This window comes from Calonectris borealis, chromosome Z (assembly GCF_964195595.1).
Source record: "Calonectris borealis chromosome Z, bCalBor7.hap1.2, whole genome shotgun sequence".
In the NCBI taxonomy this organism is placed as follows: Eukaryota; Metazoa; Chordata; class Aves; order Procellariiformes; family Procellariidae; genus Calonectris; species Calonectris borealis.
Genome location: NC_134352.1, coordinates 47,988,174 through 48,010,052, shown reverse-complemented (window position 1 = coordinate 48,010,052; position 21,879 = coordinate 47,988,174). Strand labels below are relative to the sequence as shown.

Genomic DNA, 21,879 nt, shown 5'->3' with positions numbered 1-21,879 from the left:
ACAAGCAGTACATAAATATAGCTAATTAAGTTTTTTGATATTAGAAAAAAGTTGGAGTTTGGGGTCCTTTTCATGGATTTTCCATGTAAAAGGGGCTGCAAACAGATAAATAAGGGAATGCCAGTCTTAGGGTTTAAGTGGTATAAAGAAGCACCAAGAGCAATGCTTTATTATGTTAATTGAAGACATTTTAATGTAATCAGTAGAGATCAGAAAATATGCTCTGAATTTGGAGCAAAAAGGGTATTTTAGAAATTGCTGTTCTGTAAGACTAAGTAATTTTGAAGAGTATGTCATGTTTGCAACAAAATTGTCAGCACAACTAACTTTGCTGTGCAGGTTTTTTCTTTTTGCTTTTTTAAGTTGTAATGGACCTACAGAGAAACATTTATTAGCTGAGAGTTTGTAACTGCTCTTGTATCTGGTCTGGCATTGCTAAAACAAAGCAAACAAATGTTGATGTTGCCTAGACTGGATTCCGTCATGAAACATGTATGTGAACTTGCAAACCAGCTGATGGAGGGCAAGGGAAAACTAGTTGCAAAGTAGTTGCAATGGCCTGTGAATTATTTGGTCATGCAGAAAAGGGAACAGAAGATTGAGACCAGAGCTCTGTAAGTCTGCTGGAAAAGCTGGAGGCATTAAGTTATCACTGCAACAAACCAAGTTTCTGCACCCACCCTGGGTTCCAGCTGTGTCCCTGAAGGCTCCCTGTGACACTGCTCTGCTGTGCAGCCTGGCAGATGGCGGGTCCTTCGGCCTCCCTGCCAACGTGCTCCTCCTCGCCATGTCTCAGATTGCTCTGACTTCTATGTGATTTGAAATAAAGAAATGTATCTGCTCGTGATCCTGCCTTCACCTCATTTCTTCTCTGCTGCCTGCTTCCTCTTATTTCTGCTCTACTCCCTCCAGTGGTGTCCCCAGAGGAGACTTCTCCAAAAAAGCTCAATGGGTAAAAGTGGTGGTAAGGACAGACCCATAGCAGAAACTGAATCCCTTTTCCATAGCTAAAAAGTCTATGGTTTGTATCTCTGGCAGAATCCAAATACATTAATCATGACTGCTAATTAAACTCAATTAATCCACAAGATTAAGTCCATGGCAGTCTTCCAGTCCTTTCTTTGTTTGCCTTTGGTTTTGCAAGCAAATCCACATAAAGTCAATTCAGAGACAGAAAAAAAGAAAGCCCCAATCCTTTGCTGCCCTCCTGAAATCAACCTAAAATCAAGTGCACCTAAAATCAACCCTATATATGTATATATATATATAGTTATATACATATGATATATACATATATATATATGCATGTGTATGCAAGATACATATATGTATGTGTGTAATGGAAACCATCAGTCCCATTTAGACGATGGTTATGTCAGAAACAGTGATAGTTATACGGGCCTTCGCAACCATGGACATTGCTTGCTTTGACTTTTCTCCTCCTTCCTTCCCTTCCTCCCTCTGCCGCTACTCTTCAGAGCTGCGTTTTAGGTTACCTATGGTTTTCACTGAGTTCACTATATGTCTTTCCATTGAGTTTAACAAAAAACCGAGCCTTGCAACTACTTTTCAAAGCAGTGTATATAAAATAAAATTATGTGTGGAATCACAAAAATGTACGTGTGGGATACTCTATGTTTTCACTCCATGTTTCAGATACTTTACTGACATCAGGTCCTACAATGTTCACTTTTATATATGCTCTATCCCTGTAACAGGGAGAAAATTAAAAAAACCCTTTTCTTCTCTCCACTAAAATCATCCAGACAAGGCTTTTGCACCATTGATACATTCCTGATGTTTCATTTACAGACTGCACACATGCACTACATTACACATATCTCAGAAGTGATCCTGTCATTACACATCGGCGCTGATAATTTAACTCTGACTGGCAAAGCAAATCTTGATTGCCCAAAGTAAATCTAATACATTACTTGGAGAGTAAGAAATACATGACAGCCAGGCTGAGCATCCTTTAAAAGTAGGCATGGGATTTTTAAGCTACAGCATGTATGCATATAATACCTACATATATATATATATAAAAAAGTATATAGCGCATATATATATATATGTGTATTCCATACATGAACCATAATTTCCAAGACAGCTACAAATTTCCACATGCATTAAACTATCTAAAAACATAGAAATAGGCAAGTCTAATAAGTGGAATTTTCTTAAATTATATTTGAACAATAAACAGCAAGAGTAATACTGAAAAGTACTGCTCTATTCTCATGTATATCTACAATAAAATTCTAGGAACAGTTGTCTCCCAAAACATACCCCAATAAAATAAAATGAAAAAAAAAGGTAACACCCAGTGTCCTATATTTGTATATTCATTGTCAGTTCAAAAAAAAAAAAAAAAAAAGTAAACAAAGAAAAGAGAAAAAAGACATCCCCACTCAGAGTTGCATATTTACATTCTTCAAACTGTAGCGGTGAAAAATAATTCTATTAAGTGCAGGACATTCCTAGTGTTGCAGTAGTGACATTTTTAATAAGTTCTTCATGAAAACATTTCTTTTTGTCTTAATAGTGACGCATTCCATGACTACGTGAAAATTCTATTATCCCCTTCACTTGCAGCCAGTGGTTGAGTCTGGATTGAAAAGCTCCTTGTATAATGGAGGAAACAGTGTGTTCACTATATCTGGATGAGATTGCTTAAATACCTGTAGTTTCTCTCCGTGCAAGTTGCAAAGTGCAGTAATGGTTGGTATCTTGGCTATCAACTGTGAGATATTAAAATAAAAACAAAAGGAAGAGGGAGGAAGCAAATTTAGTATCAATTACAGTTTCCAAAATGAACTACGTTAACATCTTGTTGTATAACTGAATACAATACTCTGAATTTCATCAAAACTACCCATCCAAAAGACCAGAGATTGTTGTTACCGTAAAAGGCTAAAAACAATTGTTCTGGAAATTTTAGCTAAGTGCCCAAAATGCATTTAACAAGGAATTGCTTCCAGGGGTATTTTTTTAAGGCAGACTCATTCTTGATAGGGTACCAATTAAAAAGATTATTGGATTGAACAAAAAATGGAGTAAGAGGAACCAGCGACAAGAGTAAAACAAGCCTTACTTCTATACATTGCAAGCACATGCGCTGCTTTTAGCTTACATTAATGCGGCAATACATGGAGAACTGGCTACAAAAAAAAGTTACGATCACAGAGTGCTTGGCTCCCCATTTTAACAATTTACCTTTGTCAAAGTCTCATCGTCAAGGTGGTTCTTCTGGATCACATGTTGAAGTGCAAAGTAAATTTTTTCCTGAAGCTTCTGGACCTTCCTTGGCTCTATTAACCAGGCTCGATCTGAGAAAAAGGAAAGCAAGAGACAAAGTCAAGAATGCACAGATGTGGGGCATACTCATGGATGAACACGGCGTCCCATGCTGGCAAGCATTCACAGCAATCATAATTCCCATGAGGAAGGACTGCATGATAATTAAGACATGGTTTCAGAGACAAATCCATTAAAGGATCACCTGAGAATTTAATTAACAGATACAAAGCGTACAGGAACACAATGTTGGCTCTGCATCTCTTTGTTTAAACCATGGTGCTAGAGATAAAGATGGGAGTAGAAATGAAACAAGGCCCAACCATTTTATTATTCTCTGTTGTTACAATCAGTATTCTTCTAACTTTACACTGGCTAGGTGAAAAACATGTCATGTTATCTCAGTGTCTTAATACATAAATAATAAACATATTGATCAAAACAGTTCTTTGAAAATAATAGAATATAATTATTTAAAAATTAAAATAAAATTTACCTCATTATTTACTAGGCTAACATTTTGAGACCAAATATTATATTCTGAATAAAAAGAAATGGCTTCCTTCAAAAGAATTTCTTTAATAATTCAAAAGAATTATGAGTTGTTGCAATGTCTTGAAGTGCAAATTTCTCATTATTTAAAAATGTTGTCTTTTTAAACAACACAAAATAAAGGATTATCTGGGAGTATAACAGTTACAGACACAGTTGTTTGGAAACTTATATGGCTTCTACTGAACTCAAACCCCAAGTGTAGGAGGTCTTCCTTAAGATCTATATTCTCACAAGTCATAGCTTCTGGAGACAAACACGCAGAAAGAGAAGTAGCAGACCCCAAGACAATCCCAAAAACGTTAACAGAGTGTGTTTACAGCACCATTAAACCTTCTATTTTCCCATGCTGCAAACTTGTTTCTTCCTCCCTCTCTCCCTGAATCCAGACCAATTCTTGGGTATAGTTTTTAGCTTTCAAACAGGAAATAAGAAAATCTATTTTATCACAGGGCATGAATCTTCATGTACAAATTGAAAAGTGCAGGAAAATCCCTTTCACTTTCAGAGCTCTTTCACCCACTCTCAGTCACTAAAATAATCCATAGAAATAACATAAGTCAACCGTTTCAATGAGCACACATGCCACAGAGGCTGAAGCTGAATAGTATTTCATCACAGGAGGAGCAGGATTCTGTCATTTGTCTGACTGTCTGTGGAGAGGAGTGTATGAAAAGTATCCACCACCAAGTACTGTGAAAAGAGACAAAACCAAACCTCTAGCTACTTAAGAGATGATCAGGAAAAGAACATAACCTTTTTGCAATGCTTGGAGAGTCATGCTTCCAGAAGGTAAGCCAATAGATCCTGTGTCACCAGTGGCCATAGAAACAGAATTAGCTGAGAACACATGCAGCCACTACACAAATAAGCACACAGTAATATTTAGACTTCACAGGTTATGTGCCAAATTTCATGCTATTGGAAAAACATGCCTTTCAATAGTGTTAAAACAAGGCCTATTGTGGCAGCCTGGAGCTAGAAACATTTATCATAGAGAGCAATCCTTAAAGATTTATCTTTCTGTCACAAGAAGACGCTTAAAAATAGACTGAGGCTGTTGAGGACAGGTTTAATCACTTATCTGTCATGGAGCATGCTGTATATAACACAAGAGTTCTTAAATTCAGGACAAGAGCTAGGTGAAACTTTTACAATGGATATTAAGTTTGTCTCCCAAAATGATGGTTTCTACCACCTGAAAATCACCTGCAAATTTGGCTGGAATTCCCCAGGTATCTCTAATTATATTCACAAAAGTGCAGAAAAAAGTCAATAGATCAGTGGCTACCCATACAGGATGTAAGCAGCAGTGGTTCAATTCTGTACTTTTCCGTTTGGGTTTTGAACTTTTGTATCTTTAAAGAGTGCACAGGCCACTAGGCTAGAGAATAGTGCAGGAAAGAAGATGAGGGACAACTTACTAGATCTTCTTTTGCAAAAAGGAAGATGGAAAAAAGGAACATGTCCAGTCAGAATTTCGGTAGAGGGAAGGGCACCCAGCGGGCAGCCAGGTTAGTGTCGTACCACCTGGCTCTGGCATGTTTGCAGGTGGAGATGCCTCTGCAACATTTACTGGACTCCTACAATGTTTTAACTTTTGAAATCAGAAATCAAGTTAAAGAATCACCTCCAAGCAGGGTGGTTAAGTCCACCCTAAAGTGGAAAATCTGGATTTGTGCTCTGAATCAGATGGAAAATGGGTCAGACGCTAGGCTTTGCATCCTTAGTAATTATGTTAATGGATGTTCTTAGGTTCCCTTACGCTCAATGGGACCTCTCTGTTTCCTGTAAACTACCTAAACACTGAGATCAAGGGCACAAGAATCACCTTTCAGGATGGTGGCTTCTGTAGAAAAGAAACTTGAATATGAGTACTTCCCATAGGGAATCTCTGTGTACCTATATTAGTGGATGGAAGGACTGGTGTAGGCACTTCTGTGAAGCAGTGCTTTTTTTTTTTAATTTTTACAAATGTTCCCAAGATGAAACACTTTATTGTGATGGAACCGGAACATCTAATATGGAAAGAAATTATTTCTTTCTCTATTGTTTACTATTAGCATTTTTATAAGAAAACAAATGGCAAATTTCAATGTTGGTCCAATCTGTACTGATTCCCTGCTTTCCCACGCCCAAACTTAGCAGCCCAGCTGAAATGGGAATTATTTGCACAATCCAAATTTGCAATCTTTTTATGGAAGAGAGATTGCTTTCACTCATGTACATGCTGCTGCAGCCCATAATTTCTTTCTTATTGCGTCTTCTATAACTAGAGATACACATGCTTATATACTACAGAATTAAGCTGTCAGCATGCATCAAGCACTTTCACTTTTTTTTTTTGGTTTTGTTTAAAGGAATAGGATGCACTGTATGTGTCCTTTTGCTTGCAAGTAGGAGAAAGCCAACTTGAATGTGAAATGGGGAACTGTAGATTATTGAAATATTTCATCTCGTACCACCATCTTCAACCCTAAAAATTGATTATGGTGAAAAAAACCTTGGAATTGCCTCTACTTGTCTGTGCTACTTAGCAGAAACAGAAGCTGCTATTGAGGAGACACCCAGCTCTGAAAGGTTGTATCAGGACTGATGTATATCAGGACTGAAATTGCGTTACTAGAGTTAATGGAGAAGCTTTTACAACACATGCCTGCAATACAGCTGGCTCAAAGCCAATGCTGAGTTGCTAGCTTCTTCAAGTACTTAGTACAGCTGCAAGAAATAGAAATGAGTGTGGATACTCAGGCAACAATGAACTACTGGCAGATTGCAAGAGATTTTGGTGCTTTGCAAACTAAAGGGACATATGTAGAACAGCAGAGCTGAATCAGAATTTTGATGTCCATCTAATGCCTACCTGCAGCTAAGTACATTTCATAAATTACGTGATCCAAAATCCATTAAAATCAATGGGAAATTTTCCATTACTTAAATAGGTTTTGCCCAGGTCTAAGGCACAGGACACTCTGAGATGCTAGAAGCTTTCTGCGACCAGATTTTGTTGAATAGGGCTATAACTTGTTCTCCTTTCCAAGACTACCTGGGAGACAGAAACAAGACTTCTTTTCAATTTGGCTAGAAATTACACAACTGAATTCTCTTTCTCCCTAGAGATGAGATGCCCCCATCTGATCCAAAGTGCTCTGAAGTCGGCTTTGAAATAATCTTATTTTTTCTGTCTGTTCTGCAAACTCCTACTTTTCCTGTTCCTAACTGTAAGAAAATAAACTGAAGAGTAAAAAAACCTCCAGCTGTTACAAAAGAGAAATACAGATCCTGCTTACAAGGATCCCACCACCCTCTTCCTGCTTCCCTTGGCTTCATAATGTGAAGTCAGCTGGAAACACTGAAACCATCTTTTGCAGCCTCTGTTAATGTCTTACTGAAGATCGTCACAGCCCCAACCCCAAACAAATTTCCAGGTTGTCTTCAGCTCTGCACCGAGCCAGTCTGCTGAACAGGTCACTAATGTTAACCAGAAGCAAGCACTGACTGCACATCTCTGTCAGGCTCACAGCTTTGGTCTTTTCAGACCGAGGGAGGGCTGATGGACCCATCAGGACACTGCAAGTCCCCTGTCCCAGAGGAAGTCAGGGCATCTGGGGGACAGTGCACAGGCAACTCTCACCCTTGCGCAGAGTTGTGACACCTCTGAGGTGGAAATGGTGGCTGTTTGGAGGGTCCTGTTTGGAACGACCTGGCCTAACGCCATGAAGAGCCACTGGCTCAACCATTTCTCCTCTGAGCAGATGACCGCAGGAACTGCTCAAAGGGAAAACAAAAGGAGCAGAGTCCTTTCAGTAGGTGTTATTAATGATGAGAATGAACATGTTGACACCATCTGGGCTAGTCTAATTCTGCCTAACATAATCTCCACCACAGATGTGCAAAAGGGCAAAGTGACCTAGAGGAAGTCTTTAGCAGAACAGGCTGGAAAAATAATTAATGGTGGGATTTTTTGTAAAGGCCTTTCAAGAGGTTACTCTTAGTAACTTGGGGGTCTACCTCCCCTGAGGCATGTTTAAAAATCCCACACTAAACCGTAAGCTTATCTACTAGATCCATCTTCTGAGTCACAAAACCCTCTTTTCTGTGGTCAGACCGCCAGCACTCACTGAATGCATGCTTGCCTGTGCAGACTTATGATATGTGAAAACATGAAAAAGAGCATGTTGCTCCTGGAATCACCACCTCTCACCTGGAGCTAAATTCAGACAGGTCTTTATACAGATTTTTACTGCTCATGTTCTTATCCCCACAGAAGAAGCCCATCACAGTTAGGGACTCTATAACCTGCTCAGGGCTGTGAGGTCTGAGATTCCTGAAAATGCTAAGAGGAACATGCACCTCCTTGAGTACCATGCTTCTCTGTGTGTGGTTTGGAGGAACGCCAGCCTCCATTGCTTGTCCGCACAATCCTGCTCCATGTCTGTTACCCCCACACTGTGGATCTATTTCCAGTATGTGTAATTGCTGATTGTCTACCAAAAAGAGAGTGAGGTATGTTTGAGTAATTCAGGTTTTCTTCCATTGCTTAATACATTATTTAATATTGCTTAATACAGCTTAAACAGCTGTTTAAGTAGATAGAAATAGAGTTGGACAAAGATGAAAAAAAAAAAAATCATTGTGGTGTTTGGAGTGAATAATTACCTGGTGATATCAGAACAGCAGATGAAAACAAGGCAATCTCCTCCTCAGTCAGCTGTAAGGAACACAAATTCTTTGCAAAGTCAAACGCTTCATTCACCAGATCATCAGAACCTACAGACCACAGAGGATAAAATCAATGCTAGAAATTTATCAGCTCTTTAACCTGCCATGAAAAGTGGATTGTTTTGTTGTTAAAAAAAGTTGTGAGTGAACGTCTGTACTTCTAAAACAAGTGCGTTTCATCAGCTATTAAAATTCTACCTACCCCGAAAATGTATCACTAAAATACCCATTGAAGCACAAAAATTATCAAGAATTAGGGGCATGACCTGTACAAAAATTGCACAGAGATCTTAGAAGAAGGTTTTCTTTACCCAGTATGGAACTAAATGCTATTTCTAAACAGGTATTAAATTTAAGAGGTATGAATGACTAGTCCTAAATAACTTCCACATATATAATTTTATTAATTAAGAGTCCAAATATTTATGAAAATCTGTGAAAACATCGTGAAGACCAAAATGAATCAACTAATGCACATTTATAAATGCTTTAAACTTGCAAAGTAATGTTATGTTTATCCATATGCAAATAAGAAAAATATATACCTATATGATAAATGTATGCATTTGAAGCAAGTATCTCACTTTGAGTTTGGTCCTGAATAAATTTCTGATAATGTATCAGTCTCATGGATGGGCAAAAGACATCCATTTAGCTATTAACATTTCAGGTAGCACGCAATATCATGTTGAGAAATGAAGAAATTTTTTCAATGTATGAATCTAAATGAGCTTAAAAGTTCTAGGTGAAACAGTATTTTAGGTAAGTCCTTGTCTATATTTTGTTGTAGTTCATCGTTTTAGTCCCCTCATTACTGGGGCTAAAATTGCCTTTTGCAGGACACAATTAGTGGGAGAGATTTGATAAATCAAGCATACCTGAACTGTGAAGAAAAATGGCTTGGCTCCTAGCATAAACTCACGTTTTATCAAAACTTCAGGTGGCAGAGTAAGAAATCTATCTGAAAAGCCTTCATGCTGCTCTTTTTTGGAGAAAAACACCCATCACTGCTAGCACTGCTTTTTCAGTTCAGCCTAGACATTTGGAGGTTTGGGGATTCAATATTTACTGGAGATTTTCATGTGGGTCACTAGTTTCAGAGAGACAAATCTGTCACTATGCAGCTCAGTGTAATTGGTTGAAAAGAAGAAGACCAACATACCCAAGGCTTTAAACATTTGCATCCCTCCATACTTTCCTTCAAACAGAACAGTATTGTTGAGTGGGTTGAAGGCACGGCACATTCTCACCAAAACCACTTCCAAGCAGCCTATTAGACATAAAAAAGAGCAAAAGTACCACAAATTACTGCAAAACATCAGAATATAGGAAATTTCAAGAAAATATTTAGGAAGACATCAGTCATTAGAAACATCAGCCGGGATAGACACTCTTTGAAGGCATGTGGATGATATGTCTCTGAATGAGAGAAAAAAATATTTGTCTGCTTTGAGTATAGAAAGGGGCAATTGCTGGTCCAACCTAACCACCTTTTCTTTAGGTTGATTTTTCCCCCACTGCAGCAAATTGGCAGCCTGGACTTAATCTGAATTTAGACCTGGGAAAATACTTTCAATTTGAAATATTTTATCCTGAAAATTAGGCATTTATTGAAACTTCTTTTTAATAATTAAACCTTTTTTATACAAAAAAGCAACTTTATTCAACGTGTATATAAATCCCAGCTTCATTTTGTTGGAGCAGGAAAGCATCACAAAGTGTTTTTAGAGAGAAAATAAAAATTAAAGTAGTGTCAAAAACACCCCTAAATTGGGTTTTACTTTTGCTTCCTTTGTTTTTCTATCAGGTTGGGGAATAACCAAAGGAACCCTTCTTTTTTTCTCCTTATCTTTACTTATTATTTCCCAACTGCAAAAATATACAGTTTGGGAAAATGAAGGGAAAAATTTTAAGCACCCCCTAACTAAATCCAAGACTCTTGTAAGAGGAACTTTGAATCTGAGGATCCTTTTGAGTGAAAGGTCCTGATTTCTAACTCCTGCTCAGCATTAAGAGCAAAACAGAAATAAAAGCTGACATATTTATACATGCTGAAGCTAAACAGAGTTGTTTGACAGTACGGTCAAATATAACTATATCTTTTGCTGAAGATGCAGTTGTATTAGCTTTGCCAGCCAAATGAAGGAAGTTACTTGGGGTGCACTGGCATCTGCAGAATTTTTGAAATGAGTACGAACTTTAAAACAATATTTCTCATGCTACGACTCTGTTTCTCCGGGAGGTTGCCTGCGTATTCCCAGGGCCTCTGTTCCCAGGGTCTCTGTATCCCTTCCCTTTGCACCTGTGCCCACTGTCTCAGACCAACCCCACACCGAGTCACAACCCTCTGTGTACACTGCTGAATCACACTGGCTTTCGGCCTTAATGAAGAGGTCTCTCTTGAAATAGGAAGCACTGCTTATGCTTTAACAAGCCACCCCACACAGCATCCTGCCTTTTACACATGGAGTCAGCAAGAAACTGATATGACAGGGTAAATGCAGTTAATTACCAGTAGCAGTTCACTTGGTCATACCATTTTGTCCTCCTGAGTTTGGCGGTGTTGCTACACAGTCATGATAAATCTTGTCATGATTCTTCCGGAGGACAGAAATTACCGAGTCCCACGACAGGGAAGGAAACCCTTTCCCCCTTGCCCTTATGCACACACGTGCACGCCCAGGCACGCACAGAGAGCAGGGCCGGAGCACACCGCTGTAATCCGCTCTCATTTATTCTGAAACCAACTGGCGCCAGCAGGGATTTTCCCTCCTGTGCACTGGCTGGAGGGTATTTCAGTAGTCTCATTAAAAAGATTAGAGATGACCACAGAGGCAGGCCCCCATGAGCCTGCGTTCGTTTCACTAATGACAAGTGGGGATTTTACAGGGTGGCAGATGACTGATTCGACCAGCTCAATTCACAGGGTCCTTCCACCACATGTCAGGTTGGAGATTGCAGTTTCTGCAACGATTGTGTGCATGCGTGTACTTAACAACCGCAACCGACTGTAGAGGGAAGGGGATCAGAAGGCAGTAACATGATTAATGTGGAAAAATACGGAAGAGTTAATATAGCTAATGAAACAGACTGAAATTAGGGCTCCTTCAAAATTAAAATGATTTGTAGAGCAAGACAGCAGAGCACGTTTCTAACGTCCTGGGTGCTAAATCAGTCTCGAACCTCCGGCGTTTACCCACCTGACTTAAGGAGGAGAATTTGGTCATTCTGGCAGAGCTCCATGAAGCCTGTTATGCGCTTTGCAAACTCCACCACATACTGGATAGCATGGGTGATCTGAATGGCACACTGCTGCCACAGAGCTTCTCTGGTCTTCCGGGAAAACACACACAGAAATGCAAAGCCGTGAGCAAGCGGGTTCATCAGCGCATTAAGTTCTTCAGGTGGCCTTACAGAAAGGCGCACTCCTCAGACTGCCCCCCCATCCCCAGGCAGAGCTAGCAGCATCTCTGCTTCTCAAGGTACCCGACAACTTTCATTAGAAGGCTGTTTTCACAAGCCAATTTCCCCAGTGATCTGAACTCTGGCATTGCCTTTTCAAAGGGGGAGAATGCATTGTCCAACGTTAAAATGTGATTCTAATGTTGGCTTTTGTGCAAGATAGACAAACAGTGGCACAAACAATGTAAACAACCCAGAGTACTCTTACGGAAGAAGTGGCATAGTGCTATTAAATTATCTAACAGAATATTTTTGCTAGTTTGAAACTTAAAATAATATATACTTAAAGTATCATTGCAATCTGAACACTGCTTGTGTCAGAATTTTGTCTCCTTGATAATCATTGTCCTTGCACACACAAGTATTATGCAAATGAAAACTGATGGTCTTGGTTTGCATGCCACAGCTCTGCATATTGTGGTGTATTTTTATTCTTGCTAGTACTGCATAGCCCCTCAGCTTTCAAAGAACCAGTAGGAATCTCTTCTGTCTCTTGCGTGATCTGCTAATGTGCCAATTGAAATCTGATTGAAGAACCATTGCTAGTGATGTCGGTGCAAGAGGCACAAAGATTTCTGTTGACTGGACTACATCTGAAGAGGTGCCAGTGGGAAATAGTCTGAACTTGACCTGAGAACCTCAGAGGTAGAACAAACATGTAGTGTCATGAGATAATTTTTCCACCCAGTTTTGAACAACTTCAATTTAAGGAGTACTTTCAGTTTGTCATTATCTATTGTCTATAAGTGACAGATATTTCTTATTCACAAAAAAAGGGGATGTGTTTTCAAAATAATAAAGAAATAAAGTTAGGTTGTCTTATTTTCTTAAAATCCTTATAACAGAGGATCTAATCTTGATCACATTAAAGTCAACTGAATTTCTGCAATTTAGAATTGTGATAACAAGCAAAGTATGGAAAGCTGGATTCCATAACCATGCCTGAACTTTGACATTAGCAAACATCCCAACATGCTGGAAAGCTGCTGCTTCTTTTTATGAAGTATCACTCCTTTGCTTTCAGTAACCAGCTCCTCAAAAATATTTAAAAGCCTGTTTTGACCTATATGAAACTCTTCAGCATATCCTTGCCAAATATGTTAACAATTTCAAACCATAGGGAGCAGAAGAAAAAGCATATTACAGGATTGTACCTTGCTCTGGTAAACCTTAATTTCTTCATATGTGTGAGTCTGCCACGCTAGCTGGTGTAGTTCCTCCATTGTATATTGACATGTCTCCAAATGAGATTTAATGATATTCTGTGCAATTCGATCTGTGAAGAGGAGAATAAAAAATAGCTTGCATGAAACAGTGAACAGTGATTTGCAATAGCAAAATGCTGAAAACATTAAAGGTGTTGGAAAATGCAGATTTAAAAAAAAATAATCTTTTCTTTCCAAAGCTACCTTTCTTATTTTTTTTATTTCTGAAGATGACTGTTGCAAAATGTTTCAGTATTCAACCCAAAGCCAAAGGATGCTTGATAAATAGTGGATCTGCACATGAAAATAACAATTAATCTTGTGAAACTATTCAGGCTCTTTCATTCTGGAAGTGAATTTTTTTTTTTCTGTGTTTAAATAAATGTCATTTGGAGACCCTGGTTACTTGATCACTTCTGTCTGCCCCAAGCCTTGCAGCTGTGCAGCTCTGGCTGCTCAGTCCTGACACGGGCATTTGCATTGCCTTGGGGTGACCCATATCAGAGAAATAGGAAACAGGTCTCTTCTCTTTTTTCTCAAGTTAGTTTTCAGCTGGATCAATTTCTGATATAGCTCAATGAACACAAACATGGAGACTGGTGCTAGCAAGGGGTGAAAGCTAGAACTAGCATCTTGGGTTTTAGAAGGAGAGATGAGGGGAATAGATCTCACTACAGGATTAAGTTACCTTAAAGTTATTCTGAAATTGCAGCCTTAGAAACTACTGTGTAACATGGAATGCAGGATGCAAGGGGAAAGGGAAGCATTCAGTGCTGGCCTGAGACCCCACTGAAACTAAGAGTAAACTTCTCAGGGAAGTATTTTAAAGTAGATGTTTGCCATCTAGGCCACTTGAGTGCATTAAAAAGATTTTCAAAAAAATTTCCAACATGAATTCATTAGCACTCAAAGTTGAAATGTCTTGATAAAACATGCTAAGAAATGTGATGATTTCTTATATTGCAGCTTTGAGACCTATATTTCTAATGAAGTTCAGTGCTTCAGCCTAAAGACATTGCTTAAGCTGAATACCTTTTAAACAATGGAACAAAGTCAAAGTCACAGGACTGAACTGAAGCCCTTGTGGCAGAACTGACATTTTGCAGAAAATGTGTTTGTCAAAAAGGAAAGGACATTGACAATGCATTAGCCAAACCTGAGCATGGGAAGTAGAAAGAACTGGGAATGTCATCATTTATTCACTTACATCCTCAGCAGTTTGCATACAGTGGGTGGATCTGGTGCTTGGAGTCCCAAAATAAGACACTTTCTTTGGCTAAATGTTGAGTGGATTTAAAAACACCAGCAAGAAGGAAAGCTGAAAAATGAATGTAAACGTGTATATGCTCCCTGCAATCACTATTAAAGGAGTGTTATTTAAAGGAGAGATACCTGCGCTACTGTCACAGTTAGTAAGATGAGACTCAACGGAAAGACGCTGAAGAAAACACAAATAAGGTTTTTGTAGGAACAATAAAACCTGCTCAATCTAATCTCTACAGATATCCCTTTAAAGGTCAACACTGTCTTTAGGTTTGCTGATGGAAGAATTGACTCAGGTATAAAGATATACACTTTTATAGTGTATATTAGTGAGTACAGGGATCTACCCATCTTTGTTTTGTGGAAGGTTGGATGCCAGTCTCAACCCATGATATTAAGCTGTTGCATTTTATACTAAAAACCTTAAGATAAATGGACATGTTGGAATAAAGGGATAATGAATTTAAACAGGTTTTTTTTTAAAGGATCAAAAAAAGTTTATTTGCATTTCTTTAACCAAGAAAAGCAAGCAAACCCCACCTTTTTTAGAAAGATCAAATTTCAGATATTTATCCCCATATTGTTCTACTTAAAGTACAGTTTTAACAACATCATCTTTCTGGTAACCTCCTTAGCCACAGCAAACCTGAGTGCAGAAGTTTAGCTCAAGCTATAGGTTTTGTCACTTATTTTTCTGGAAGGATTTAACCAGACAGAACTGAGGTATGGTCAGAGGACCATTCAGGCCTTGTATCTAAAACACCATGTTTTGTTTTAGTACAATTCCATAGAAGTATGATTTCAACTTGTATTACACTTCTACAGCCTGAATGGTGCACCCATCGGCTGGTCTTTTCTCTCTTGTGCTTCCTAGCCCAGCTCTCCTAGCCTCACCATTTGTTACAAAAGCTGGAACTATTCACATACTTGACATAAAGAAAATGCTTACAATAAATACCTCAAATACTTTAATATTACTGCATAGACAGATTTTGAATCAGGTAAGGTGACCTGATGCCAACAATCTGAGAATAAGATCTTTTCATTTCACTGACCTCAAAATATACTTGATTAGCAGTTCTACATTACTGCGAAGAGGCTCAGCCCCACTCCTTTTCCTACTGTTTATGTTTTTACCTTAGGACTGGAGAGCTAACAAACTCTTCAGGGTTTTGTAGGGATGGCATCCTGTCTTTTACCCACACACATCTTTTCCTTATGTACTTGTCCTTATGTTCAGCTGACATTAAAACCCATTTAGACGTGCGAAGGCCTAGGGCAATCGCAGCAAGCAGCAGTTCCGAATGCTGACATCCAAAGAGGTATCAGGTGCAAGACAGACTTGAAACTCTTGCGCCGCAGGCTAGGCAAGGCTGAGTGTGTGATGGAAAGGGTACACTGGGTCTCAGGGGAGGAGGGGACTGCTTGTGGAGCACAAGCAGCAGAGGAGGCTGCTTGCTTACACTCAACACTGGAGTCCCTGGAAGGAGCTTTATGCAAATACAGCATACACTGGGTGTGCAGAGCTGACATGATGCAAAAAGTAAAAGAAGTATAAGCTTGTCTTGGCTTCTCAGTTGGTCCAGCAAGAGAAGATCCAATGCAGGCAGAGCAAAGAATATCACTTTCAAATGTTTTCAAAGACCATAGCTTTTTTTTCTGACATTTTCAGATTTTAGCATCTTTTCACTAATGAAGTTGGAATCAGTACACATCTCGGCAAATCCCATGCAGAAAGAAGTTCCTAAACTGTTGAGAATAATGTACTGACATCTAGTATAAACCTGTCCTGTCACATGGCATAGGTACTCTGGTGTTCCCAAAATATGATACATTTCTGTGAGACCTGGCAGCTCTGAATCACTGCTGGCAACTGAGTTCAACAGATTAATTCTTTTAGTAGAACTAGAAAGAAAGGGACAATGAGGAAAGAAAGCAAACAAACAGCCTCATATAGCAGGAGGAGAGCTATTGCCTCGATGCAGAGGCTGTGGCCTCTATGGAGGTGCCCTGCTGGGGTGATGCTCAACAGCTATGTCCCTCCTGTTCTCCAGGCTAAAAGAGTCCACTACAGTTACTCCACTCATTAAGTCTTGAATTTTGTTCATTTTGTTTTCAAAACTCTTAAGCCAGAGATTTCAAGGGTCCCCTTACACTGTGAAGCTGCATGGACACAACTAGGAATCCTGTTTGGATGGGCTGCAAGGACTATGAAAGACAACTGCAGGATTTGTAAAGCTTATCTGTCATAGTACATAAAAAGAGAAATGTAGACTAGGTGCTTCACTCCTCCCCTTTTGTCTGTATACTGGGCTTATTATATTAGGGATATTCTCCTACAATGCATCATGATCACTTGATACTACATGATACCATGGGGAATCTGAAAGCCACAATATACCCTGGCAGATCGACTCTGTCTGGGAAACAGAGCTCACAGAAAATAACATGTTCCCAGTGTCTGAACTTCAGTATGCACTGTGACGTGAAAGCATTTACATTAGATAGCTTGGTTCTAAATTTGAAGATTTCTTAGTATTGGTACCTTGAAATTTTTCAGGGAAAGCAGACACTTTTTGTACAAATGTTATGTTTCATTAAAAAAAAAAAAAAAGTCTAGAAAAATGTATTTGCTTCCAGAGAGGTAAACCAGAAACAACATACTCAGTCAAGCAAACAGTCAATAGTTGTAACCAATATTTTCTCTTGAAAAATCAGAAATAGTCAAACAAGATACATTCTGGAATGACCGCTTATTTCATTTCTGTCCTGCGTATATCTGACTGATTTTCTATAATGGCCCACTATGCTAGCTGTAAAGTCTTGTCCATTCTTAGGGGTAACAAGTACCCCTACATATTGTTGGTTGGCGTGGCTGGAGAGCAGAAACCCGGGAGGTCGGGCTGGCCTCCGCCCTGCAGCGGGTGGGAATGCTGCCCTTCCTGTCACAGCAGCTCGGGTACTGCTGGTGGGGCCCTGACAGCTGCCAGCTGGATGGGCAGATAAATTAATTGGGATTTTGCAATGCAACGGTGTAAAAAAAAAGTCAAATGCGTAGTAGGAGATGTCCAGAAGCAGCTGAAAATTGTACATCAGGAAGCTGAAGGATTATCTGTCAAAAAGATTTGTTCTTATGCAGAGAAAAAATTGTGGGTTTCTTGAAAGAAGTACTGTCTTCGTGTATGTAATTTTATGTTCTGCAACACGCAACTCATCAGACAAGATGGCCTCAATGCCTACAAATAGATGGAGCAACAAAAATGTAACAGAAGGTTGTACATGTATTGTGGGTGAAACAAAGGCTGTACAATATACAAGGGAGCATGGTACCAGAATAAATAAACATCTACAGAATGTGCTCCTGGGCTTGTGGCTCAGTGGTTACGAATTAGACTGTTGAGGCCAATACCTGAAAGAGGCAACGTGCAAATATTGATGGGAACTGTCCTGAAGCATAACGAGGGATCTCACTGGAAGTAACAGAATTAAATGAAGCTATCAGGGAAAGCTATCAGGGAAGCTATCAGCAGCATCTGAGAGGTGAAACGTGGAATATAGGACATAGACAAGATAGGGATGATGAGGACTATGGGAGATCAATGCTGCTTTGGCAAAAGAAATGGCTTTTAAATTTGGCCTGACCTACCTAAAACTACAGAGAGAACAAAAAGACTTGATTCTGTGAGGATGGCCCAGTGAACAGTGGAGTAAGCTATACCACAATTAGTGCACGATGAGTGCAACAAACCCATCCTGGTTTCTTACAGACGTGTCAAATACTACTTGCATTCCCTCTCTGACCTCCCACCCCCCGTGTTTGGCTAGGTAAGAGGCACCATGAACGAGGGACTGGTTTGCTCAGGCCCGTTGGCCAGCAGCCACCGCCTTTTGGAGTGAACAAGTCATGGCTTCTGCCTTCCCCTAAGATTGCCTGTCTCCTTCACCTGCTTTTTCCAAAGCTGGTGGGAACCCAAGTATCTGGGACCTCTGCTTCCCTTCACTAAAGCTGGACAATAGCTACAGAAGTATTGGATGGTCCTGACAGAAGGACCTGGTGGACAGCAAGACTGCAAAAGCCCTCTTCCATCAGCAAAACAGGCCAAAAGCATATGTTGCAAGGGAAGAGCAACACTGCAGAAGCTATACACCTTTCACAGAAACTTGGGACTACAGCTCACAACTTCCAGAACAGCAAACGACCTTTTCTGTTTCCAGTTTTGGCTACTCTGCTGGGTTCTTCTTTTTTTTTTTTTTTTTCCTCCTTTCTTTTTTTTTTCCTCCTTTCTTTTTTTTTTCCCTACTGTAATTTCTTATTTTAGATTTCAGTAGACACCTCACAAAAGGCACTCTCCAAAGGTTATGATAGCTCAAACATGTATTGCACCAGTGGGTTAGGAGCTGCTTAAATCCTAAGTATATACAGAAAACTGAACATTGCAACCTAGATAATATAAATCAGCATAGCACAGACCTGCAGGGGTCTATCATCTGATCAGCTGATGAGTCAATCCTGCCTTTTTCAGACATTTCCTTGTAATTTTCAGAGATCTCAAACTACAATACTGAGGAAAAACTCCAACCTGGGGTCAAGCACAATGCTGGTGGGAATGGGTGTAATAACTCCATGGACTGCACACAACATTCACCAGCTGTGAATTTAGCCTGCTAAGTGGAAATTATCCACAGTACTCGGCAGTGTCTGTTTCCTACAGGCTCTTTAGTTCTTTCATTTGTCTCTCTTTTCTCAGGAGAGACTCTAGTTTTTCTCAGCTCTCCCTTCTTTTGCACTGGGAACTGAAGAACTTTGAAGTGTGCCTCCTAAAACACTGATAATCATTCTCAATTAAAATGAATAATGAATTTTTAATTTGCCACTTACCCTTAGGATCCAGTTGAGTAGCTAAGAGCTCATCTCAGCTTATATCCTAAGTTGAGCTCTCGCAGGGATCCACTTTGAATTAATGCTGCAATAACACCACAGCTTTGGCTGGCTGCTGTAAGCATGCATATCAGTTCGTACAACTATCAAAAATCCAGCTAGACATTTTAAATAAAATCTCCTCTCTAGGACCCAAAATAATGCCAAGCTAGTATCAGATCAACACTCTTCTGTACCCTAATTCAAGGGTATTATGACTGCAAAATGAAAAGTTTTGCAAACTGGTTTCATTACACAGATTACCTCAATAAATTCTTAGACTGTAGTAGAGACAGTCACACAGGGAATAAAGCAAAAGTATGTCTTGTGGTTACTGCCTAACATGAATAACGGGTCCCAATTTTTTAAAATGAACTGGCTGAAAAGTCTGAACTTTTTTTCACAGAAGAGCAGGAAGACTTTTTCCTAAAAGTGGTTGCAAAAATCTCATCCCATTTTTCATCTGTCCCTGGCATTCTCAATATCTTAATGCACAAAAGATTTCCATTTCAAAAACTGTTCTAGATAGACTAGCAAGTTTCATAATCCCCATTTGTTTAATAAATTTGTAACACTACACAATATGCAGCCTAGGAAGATGATATGAAACATTTAAACACTCATATGAGACTAGAAGCGCTTGAATTTAGTTCAGGAATAACCCTCCCTTGTGTTCAAGTTATTGAATGCTTACTGTCAGGAACAGATTGCACATTGAGGCAATGTTATGTGTATGAATTCTGTATTTCCTCTCTCTCCCTTCAAAATAAATCAGTGTTTCATTTGCCTTTCAAAAAAATGCTAATAAATTACAAGAAATAACAATACAATTGAATGAAGTCCTAATCTGGAGGAACCTAGAGGATGGACCCAGAATTCTGTTAAATCCTAGAGGATCTTTATAAATGCTTAAAGGTCTCCACTTAATAATACTTTTCCTGGGTCTCAGCCAATTTAGTAAAAAACGTATATTTTGTACTAATTAGAAATCATTTAGCTGGCAGCAAAAGCACTAACCAAGGCGATAACTAGAGCTTACGGGACATGGACTCTACAGGCGCCGTATAATTATCACAAATTTATTGCGATGAGCTGTTTCCTAACTTCTTCCAGCACAGCTTACGCAAAGAGATCTTTATATTAAAATTGAGAATGTTTTGAAACAAGAATGTGCTTTCATTTATTACAATTAAGCAAACATTGCTTGGAGTGGACATTGTTCCCTATGAAACCTAGAAATATGCATGGAACAATTGGAATATTAAGGGTTTTACACTAGAGTTGGAAGGGTTTGCCCTGTCATAGTCTGCAAAAGGCTGGGAGAGGTTAGACATATGATTTAGCACTTCTTTCACTGTCACAGGCTTACATTTAGCTTTTTATGAAGATTTTAAGCAATCTAGGTATAGAAATGCTTTAAAAAGCAATGACAAAACATTCCACCATGGTTCTATTTTCCTGTAGTGTGGCAACTGAGTTGGATCAAAGTGGTGTCAACGTATAGTGTCAGAAAGTGAAACAATTTGGTTATCATAAGCAATGCCGGAGATTTCACTGATCAAGAGAAAAAATATCCATACAGTCAAAAAGGAACACAAGACAGTGCTCCATGCCTTAATATCTTGCTTTAACTATTCTAGTTTACACATGACTTTCATCCCTGCAAGACTACTGCACTATAAAAACTGTGTTCTGATAATCAGTTTCAGCATTTGTCTGAGCTCTGTGTCTTGTTGCATTGCATTTTTCCACTAAACACATCCATGTGCCTCTCCAGTGTGTTTCACTCCAACTTTTTCTCATATCTTTTCACTCTTGTATAAAAGAATTGTCGCTGTTCTGTGAAATAAAGTATCAAAACTGAATGGACTGAAGAAAGACATCATTACCTATAGAGCTGGGAACAACATCACAAACTGCATAACAAGCAGAATTACATTATTCTCAAGAATAAGGTGGAAAGTAGTGAAAAGCATGAAGTGAGTGATGAAATCTGCCAGACAGAAGGCACGCAGTGTGAAAAAGTGAACTATGGCCTCGGGAAGTCAAACTTAGGATGTTGCATGTGTACTGGGAAAGAAAAAAAATTGTAAAACCAAGATTCCCTTGGTGTCTTTGTGCCCGAGGATTAAAGAACAATCGAACATTGTTGTCCAGGATGACAAAGAAATACAGTATGGACCCCAGATTAGGCTCTCAGAAAGCACAAAGTAAGTATGCATTTTGTCGGTGCTGACTGCCCAGAAACAATATACACAAACATTAAGGACAGGGAGATTGACACTGAGATAAAGGGGTTGCTCAGATGAGGAACTAAGCAACATATCACTACTAATTCAAACCATACCGATTTTTGCAGACAGTACGCCACTTCCATATACTACAGTGATTCCTAAATCATCACTGCCTTGCCCTCTTGATTCTCATCTGCAGTGCTACGTTTGCCTCCTCGTGGGT

General features: G+C 39.2%; 1 protein-coding gene across 2 annotated transcripts in view; it reads right to left on the bottom strand.

Moving 5' to 3' along the window:
- Positions 1-1,570: 1,570 nt before the first annotated feature.
- Positions 1,571-21,879, bottom strand: part of RORB (RAR related orphan receptor B) — a 37,135-nt gene continuing 16,826 nt past the window's right edge. For both annotated transcript variants that reach the window (XM_075136700.1, XM_075136699.1), the window contains 6 exons: positions 13,191-13,312; positions 11,775-11,907; positions 9,737-9,844; positions 8,512-8,622; positions 3,220-3,332; positions 1,571-2,744 (listed from right to left, as the gene is read on the bottom strand). In XM_075136700.1, the coding sequence (XP_074992801.1) occupies positions 2,589-2,744; positions 3,220-3,332; positions 8,512-8,622; positions 9,737-9,844; positions 11,775-11,907; positions 13,191-13,312 (743 nt within the window). In that variant the 3' untranslated portion in view covers positions 1,571-2,588. The remainder of the gene's footprint in view (positions 2,745-3,219; positions 3,333-8,511; positions 8,623-9,736; positions 9,845-11,774; positions 11,908-13,190; positions 13,313-21,879) is intronic.